Source organism: Eublepharis macularius, chromosome 14 (genome assembly GCF_028583425.1).
Source record: "Eublepharis macularius isolate TG4126 chromosome 14, MPM_Emac_v1.0, whole genome shotgun sequence".
In the NCBI taxonomy this organism is placed as follows: Eukaryota; Metazoa; Chordata; class Lepidosauria; order Squamata; family Eublepharidae; genus Eublepharis; species Eublepharis macularius.
Genome location: NC_072803.1, coordinates 37,161,852 through 37,169,725, shown reverse-complemented (window position 1 = coordinate 37,169,725; position 7,874 = coordinate 37,161,852). Strand labels below are relative to the sequence as shown.

The following is a 7,874-nucleotide window of genomic DNA, read 5'->3' as shown; positions in this document are numbered from 1 at the left end:
GCACTGCTGAGGTCCCCGTGCCCAAACCGCACCCTCCCCAGGCTCTGCCTCCAAATCTTCAAATATTTCCCAAAGTGGAATTGGCAACCCTAATTTAAGGCCCCAGCCCTGATTTGAGATGCAACATTGACTACAGCTTATCTACTGGAAGAGTACCATTCTTCCATTTCATTTTCAACAAGGTTTAGGAAGCCTTCTGATTCAACTCTACTGTTACTGTCATTGTTTATTAAATTCCCATTTGAGACCAGTGAAACCAAGCAAATGAGTGATTGGGCCAAACTACATGGTGAGTTAACTGGACAAGATTTGAAGCCTCATGTCCCATCCATCACTAAATTACTAGACCACCAGACGGGAAGATGATTAGTGCAATTCTCTCTTTACCCTTATGGACAGAGGATCTTCCTCCGCTTTGTTTACAAGAGGCTGAAGTCAAGGCTGTTTTCTACCAATGCAGCAATTAACATGGAGGGTTTGAGTGAGTAATTTTTTTTAAAAAACCTCTTTATCCAGGAACAGAGAGATTTCTCAAACACATATTATGTGATCCCATGATCTCAGTTTCTAAGGGTGATGTGAACTCATCTCAGCCCTTTTTGGACATGCAACTGGAATGCCATCATTCTCTCTACTGCTTAAGTCTTCTGTTTAAAAGCGGAGCTGGAGAAGTATTCTTCCCAATGTCATGATTTGCTGCTTCCTGGCAGTAAAATATGCAAGGAGAGTGACTTTTGCAGTGAGAGATATGTAACTCTAACCCTGTTGGTCTGTTTGTTCTTGATGCTGGAAATTAAATAAAGTGCAGAAGGGAACTTCTCTTTGTTCAGTTTCTGTTCTGCTTTCAGAAGCTCATGATGAGAGAATTTAAGAAGTTCTTAGCTTAGCCCTTTTGTTCCAGTAAAAAAAACTAAACATACCAGCAGAGACATATTTGGTTTATTGAATGCAAAGCAAGCATCACAGCACCATTTTACAATGTAGATGGTCAATTTGTATTTGTCAACCTTCTAGACTAGATGAATATGTTATTACGCATCACACATCTACAATTGCTTTATACTGACAAATATCCCACTATGGTAGAAAATTTTCCTGTTCAGATTAAAATTGAGGTCCCATTCTGACAGAGCTAGTCTTAGATTACACAGAATCCATTTTTCAGTTGTATGTTCACTCCAAAGCAACATTCTCACACGAACAAGAAACTGAGGCTAAGAAACAATTTGATACTACCACTGCCATATTGTAGAAAAGGCACAAATGTGTCAGAATTTGCACATATTCAAATAAAATTACTTTACATATTATGAATAGGCATCATCATAAATAGGGTAGTAGAGGAATACAGATTATTTGTATACAGAATATGTTTGAATATGACAAATATTCCATACTCTGACTGACAATATATGCACCTGCATTCATTCAATTATGGTGACAGAAATTGTGCTCAAATGTATGTGTAAATATATGCATGTTTGTATGCACAGGCTTTGAAATTTGACCAATTTCTTGTAAATAGCCTGTAAAGAAAAATACAGAATGTCCTGGAAAGAGGACAGTATCAGGTATCTGTAATGAGAAAATCTCCATACCTAATGAAAGCCCCGCACCTGCCCTCTAGTTTCTAAAGTATCCAGGAGGGTGGGGGTTCCCCTATAAACATTAGGACTAGGCAGTTGCTATTTAAAGAAAATCACAGGGTTCAACATGGATTACAAGATTGTGTATCAGAGACCTGCCCATAAACATAAATGGGAAAGGGTCCCAACCCACCATAGAACTAGGTATGTCTCTACATTATTATCTGGCACTTATTTGCACAATGTTTAGGGGGGGGGGGATAATTTTATTGTTCCTATCCAGTGGGGTTAGTTTTCTTCTTGGGACAAAAAAGAAAGAGACATACACGTTGGGCATGCAGACTGGCAGCATCATAAATCAAGGATTTGTCTATTCACTGGCAATTTAATTACACTGAATTTTTGAAGCATGGCCAGTATGAAAGTAAGAGCACTTAGGACAACTTTTAAAAAATGGAGCAGTCAGGATCTCAAAAATATCATAGAGCCAACCTGCTCTCCATGAAATCTCTGCAACAGCAAAGTTGTGCTACAATCATCTACAGTCAAAAGGAGCAACAGGAAAGTTTCTGGCTTGTGACCAGATACTTTTCTCCAGCACAGATAGGAAGGCAGGGCCCCAAAGAAACTGACCAGATTTTTTTTTTAAAAAATCATATTTCCTATATTGAATAGTCCTCTCCTGCTATCAAGGAGGGAGATAATCTTTCAAAGCCTATTTGAACAGATCTTCTAGCAGGCAGAATCTCAGTTAAGCATAATGCAAAACTGACATGCTGTTTACATCAAAGCATTCTCCAAGAACTAAAAGCATTATTGCAAGAGACTGAAACCACTTAAAGGTCAACTACAGGAAGTGGCAACAGCAAAAGACATGAACCATACGGTTGTTAGTCTTCCCCACCACACAGAAGGAGTAGAACTTTTCTGTAGTCTCCTGAGGTGTCTCCCTGGAAGGGAAATGAAAACCCACTATTAGATTGTTGGCCTCTGAGTTCTTTTGGCACACCCCAGTGGGAAACTGTCTTCTACCTGCCAAAATGTGTAAAAAGCATAGCAGTGCTCCCCATTCCATGTGGCAAGGCTTGCACAGGAAGATTTTCTGCTACAGTGTGCCTGTTTTCTGTTTTAGTGTTCCTGGGCTTGTTGCACTATGGCAAAACACTTAGGTGTGCATAAATTAACATGAGTTTCCCACAAGCAAAACCAAACTCACCTTAATGAAGGAATAGAGAGATTTTCCATACATCCGCTTGAACTCGGCCTTGATATCTATCATGTCAATTTCACAGCGGGATACCATCACTCGAATAAGTGTATTGTCATCTGTTCCCAGACCCTTGGAGAAGAGAAAAGAAGAATCTGAAACAAGCCTACAATGCGAACTTAAACTGGTTTAAATAGTTACTCATTCTTTCCAGGGAATTGTAAATATGGCAGGGAGGGGAATGACAATGCTTCCTAAAGGTCTCCAAAAGAGTTCTCTGCACCTCACCCAAATATTATTGGCAGGATTCTTTAGGCAAAGTCATGGCAATTAGGTATAAAATCAATGTAAGTTTTGTAATATACATTAGTACATATTCAAGATCACAGATTATCTACCTGTTAACATATTTTGCAATCTGATAATAAATTAAATAGATCTTACTCCCCAAAAGGTGCATATAGGTGTATCACCTATGTAAAGTGGTAAACAAGTGTTCCCCCACCCCCTTCAATGCATGTTGTAGGTGAAGTGGGGACTTGAATGCTAAATGAGTTAGTGTACACAAGCCAGTGTGTACAGGAATTAAAGTTAGAACTCTGGAATTTTTAAAAAGGCATGTTCTTGGGTACTTTGCAATAAAATCACAGAGGCCAAAGAACAATGAGTCCAATTCTCTCCCAAACCTCTTCCACCATTACCCCACAACCCTTAGAGATATTACTTTGGATGATGACACAAACAAAACAGTAGTGGAAAACCTTGCTGTGACAGAAGTTCTATGTGCTAATGTTCCCAGTACCCAAGTATTAGGGAATAGGTTTTTAAAATTAATTCACCACAATGTGAAATTACAATGCAACAGAAATCTAGAATTACTTTTGCCCCTTTTGGTGTTGCTTAAAGCAACAAAAATAAAATCAGTCATTATAGAAAACACTGAAATACATCTTTGGGAGGAATAAAGCAACAAAAAAAAGTTTTGAAATTGTAGTGTTGATTATTTTGGCTGTTAGGTACCAGAAGTGGTACTAGGTAAAGCCACAGTAGTTCAAGGTTTTTGCAGTCCACACTCAAGAGAACGAGCCAGTCTTTCCCAATTGTTCACACTGTCTCCCTTTGTTGTTTTTGTGTCTATATTATGATCCCTCTCATAATTCTGTAACCTCTGTTTAACCATTTTCTACGATGGGTTCCAAACACAACACTTGCCAAGTTTTTTTAGAGAGTGGGTGTGGCCAGGGGCTTTTGCCTAGCAGGACTTCTGAATGGCCACTGGAGATCTGATCAGCCATGCAGATTTTTAAAAATTGCTTTGGCAGCAGCTGCCACCACAGCACAAGGATCTTTACAATGTCAGTGAAAGTAAGCTGTGTGTAAACAAGAAAATATTTGTAAACAGTATGTTCATTTTAAAAGGCATCCTGTTAAGCAGAGCTTCTGCCTGAAATGTTGAAGAGTTACAATTAGAGTTATACATGATCTCACTCGCTGACATTTTGTAGCTGGCTCCGCCTCCTGCAGCAGCTCTTTTGTGGCTGTGCCCACTACCCCGTTTCAGAATTCCTGAGGTGCCCACAGGCTTAAAAAAGTTGGGGACCTTTGTTCTATGCAGTCTAGTGCTTAAAAAACTCTCCTAATGTTTTGCAGATTTCACTGCAACCCTTAAGTAATTCATTTCAAATGTATATCAGTCCATCCAGTTGCAAGAATCTGGGGATTTCAGAAGCAGAAACAACTGATGATGCAATTCAATTTGATTCATACAAAGGGGTCATCCTAGTTGGATGGTGTGTGTGCATTTATGTGTTTTAAAGAATTAACTTAATCCATTTTTTTTTTACCTTCATGGATTTGTACAGTCTTTCAGCAAAGTAGGCATTCTTATTTCTTGTGCATTTTACTGTGAGAAGAAAACAAAGGAAGCAAAGTAAGCTAAACAAGAAATGACTGACAGCAGGAAGAGAGGTCAAGATCAGAGTAGTTACTAATCAGCGAGAGGGAGCAAAAGTCTGACTTGACACAAGGCTGTTTCAGAGGTCCAGTATTAAAAGTCTGAACTTATTAGCCACAATCAGCTATCACCCAGACTGAGTGACAATAGCTCACAAGTAAGTAGTTTGTCATACCCAATGTCAATACCCAGAATGGCATATCCATATACAGGCAAACATAATTTTTGCCTTTGCAACAACACAGAGCATCTAAATATTATGAATGCACAAGTATTCTGTATAATTAACACCCGTCCAACTGGAAACATGAAGCAGAGGAGTTCTTAGCCTCTCTACAATAACCAGTTCAAAAGCAGTCATTAGTTTGGGGGAGCCAGTAAGGAACAGTGGCTGGAACAGCGTGGATGAAACAGGGCTCAAATCCCTCTCAGTCATGAAGCAAACTGGATGACTCTAGGCCCGACTCTTTGTCAGCTTAAGTTACCAGAGAGAAGTTATGGAGATAAAACTGGTTAATATACAGATTGCCTTGGAAAGCGGGGGAGAGGGCAGGGCAAGGCCAGACATAAGCATAATAAAAACAAACCAACCTAATAAGAACACAAGCAAGGTAACTATTGCAAGCACTTCTGCTTCTTGGCTTGCCAACTGTGGTCAGTAATAGAAAATCTACCCCCCAAATTCATTTCCACAGTTTAATAACACTTACCTATTGCTAATAAAGCATCTTCAAGGTCACCTGACATCTCTGATTTAATGCTTTCAGTAATGTCCTTACCAGAAAGTCTCTTGTATTCATCAAATACTAAAAAAGAGAAAGGCCAGTTTTAGGTGCAAGAAAACTCTGAAGTATTCACATTTTTAGAGTGACTTGAGCATAAATAGTTATGTTAAACCAAAATGCTCAAGAAATACGAGCAATAGAATATAAGCTGGAGGATGCCATTGGGATAGTGTGGAAATATGCGTCCTGTTTTTGAAATCTGAGCCTGCAGATTACAGCACAAGTAATGTTTGAGAACACTGATTCTGTTGTCCAGATATGGAATAGTTAAGTTTCCATTCTAGTAGGCTTTCTAAATTTGAGGATGTATGAGAGAATTTACAATTTATAAACAAATAAAACGTATCACTCAGCAAGGAGTAAGAACATCTTAATATTTTCTCTGTCATTTCTGTTTAAAGTAACACACCAGAACTAAATGTAGCCTCAGGAATGTAACTGTTTGATAGTCCTACCAATTAAAATTGCCTCCACAATTAACTAAATCTTTTAGCTGAGTAGTCTACTGAGTAAAGATTGCAGTGCAGGTATGAGTTGCGAGTTCAGTCAGGGCCTAACTATAGGTTATATTTTTCTCATGCCTTCTCCCAGTCCACCACAAGGATTTTCAATCAGATTCAAGTTCCCACTATGGAACCTGTAGCACACCCCTGGATCCAAAGTCCTCATGGCACACCTGAGAAAGCTGTGAAGAAAATGTTACATATGGTTTGGCCCACAAACTACTGTTTGTGTGTGTCTCATCTGCTGAACAGATCAAAGCAAGAGGCATCCCCAGCATAGCCGTGTTTTGTTTTGGAATATGTCAGAGTCCAATTCTATCTGAAAATAGAACAACGTAGGGTAGGGTGGTACTGACAAGAAACTAGTGATATTTCTGTAGACAGACTTGGTAAACTGCATAGTACAAGGCTGAATCGCTATCAAGCAAATCCTAACATATATTATATCCATATTTTACATTTATACACATATAGATCAGGGCTTTTTTTAGCTGGAACGCGGTGGAACAGAGTTCCGGAACCTCTTGAAAATGGTCACATGGCTGGTGGTCCCGCCCCTGATCTCCAGACAGAGGGGAGTTTAAATTGCCCTCTGCGCCATGGCGCAGAGGGCAATCTAAACTCCCCTCTGTCAAGATCAGGGGGCAGGACCACCAGCCATGTGACCATTTTCTCCGAGGGCAACCCACTGAGTTCCACCACCTCTTTTCCCAGAAAAAAAGCCCTGATACAGATATATAGCAAAAATTATTTATATATCACAGTTTTAAAAATACAGGAGGCAGCTTATATTAAAAACCACAACAACAAAGGCTGCAATCCTAAGAACCTTTTCCTGGAAGTATGCCCAGATGAATAAATGGGACTTACTTTTGAATAGATCTGCTTAGGATTGCCCCCATAGCCTCATTTTCTAGAGTTAACATAAGAATGGCAACACTACAACTGTTGTTCTATCTGCTGCTCACAGAAAGAGGCCTTGTTCTCCTTCACTTTCCTTCTGCGGGCTGACTGGCCCTGATGGAGTCCAAGAAAGAAGGATCAGGAGGCAATTGGCCAGGTTGGCTGATGGAAGAAGCCTTGTTCTCCCGTATTTCTGCGGAAAAGCTAAATAAAAGTATAAAAACTATCTACCAGCAGAAGTTTGATAGTAGACAAGTTTAAGAACTGATAGTGAAATTAGCTCTTCCATCATTTAGTAATAATAACATTCTATTTATATACCACTCTTCAGGACAAGTTAATGTCTACTCTGAGTGGTTTACAAAGTATGTTGTTATCCTCACAACTATCACCCTGTGGGGTGATAGTTGTAAGGGGCTGAGAAAGCTTCAAGAACATGTGACTGACCCAAGTTCACCCAGCTGGCTTCAAGTGGAGGAGTGGAGAATCAAACCTGGCTTTCCAGATTAGAGTCCTGCTGCTCTAAACTACTGGGGGAGGGGGGCTCTCTGTCCTTACAAAATTCCATTATTATATGCTTTGCCTTGGGCACATCACTCAAAATTCATTTTCTCTGACCTAATGAGAAAATCTTCATAGAGTTGGAATTATGATGGCCACACTGGTTTATTTCAGCATAGTTTCCAGAACTAGATTCTGGAACTGGGCACGCCCACATCATATGCAACAGGGCATTTTGAAGGGCAAATAATTACATCTCCAACATCATGATGTACTTATATACAAAATACAATAAATGCAATCAACAATTCACAGTCCGAAATATAGGAGTAAAGTGCAAAGTTCCAGTGAGGTGGAAAAGCGCTGCTTGGTGGAGAGCCAACCGAGTGTCTTCTCATGAAGATTCAGAGTCAAAAAATAAACCCGTTATGGTGC

General features: G+C 39.6%; 1 protein-coding gene across 1 annotated transcript in view; it reads right to left on the bottom strand.

Annotated features, from left to right (window-relative positions):
* Positions 1–919: 919 nt before the first annotated feature.
* The window catches only part of ANXA4 (annexin A4), a 28,844-nt gene continuing 21,889 nt past the window's right edge, over positions 920–7,874 (bottom strand). The window contains exons 10-13 of the mRNA XM_054997362.1: positions 5,458–5,553; positions 4,638–4,696; positions 2,803–2,925; positions 920–2,536 (exon numbers count right to left, since the gene is read on the bottom strand). Coding sequence (XP_054853337.1) covers positions 2,477–2,536; positions 2,803–2,925; positions 4,638–4,696; positions 5,458–5,553 — 338 coding nt within the window. The 3' untranslated portion in view covers positions 920–2,476. The remainder of the gene's footprint in view (positions 2,537–2,802; positions 2,926–4,637; positions 4,697–5,457; positions 5,554–7,874) is intronic.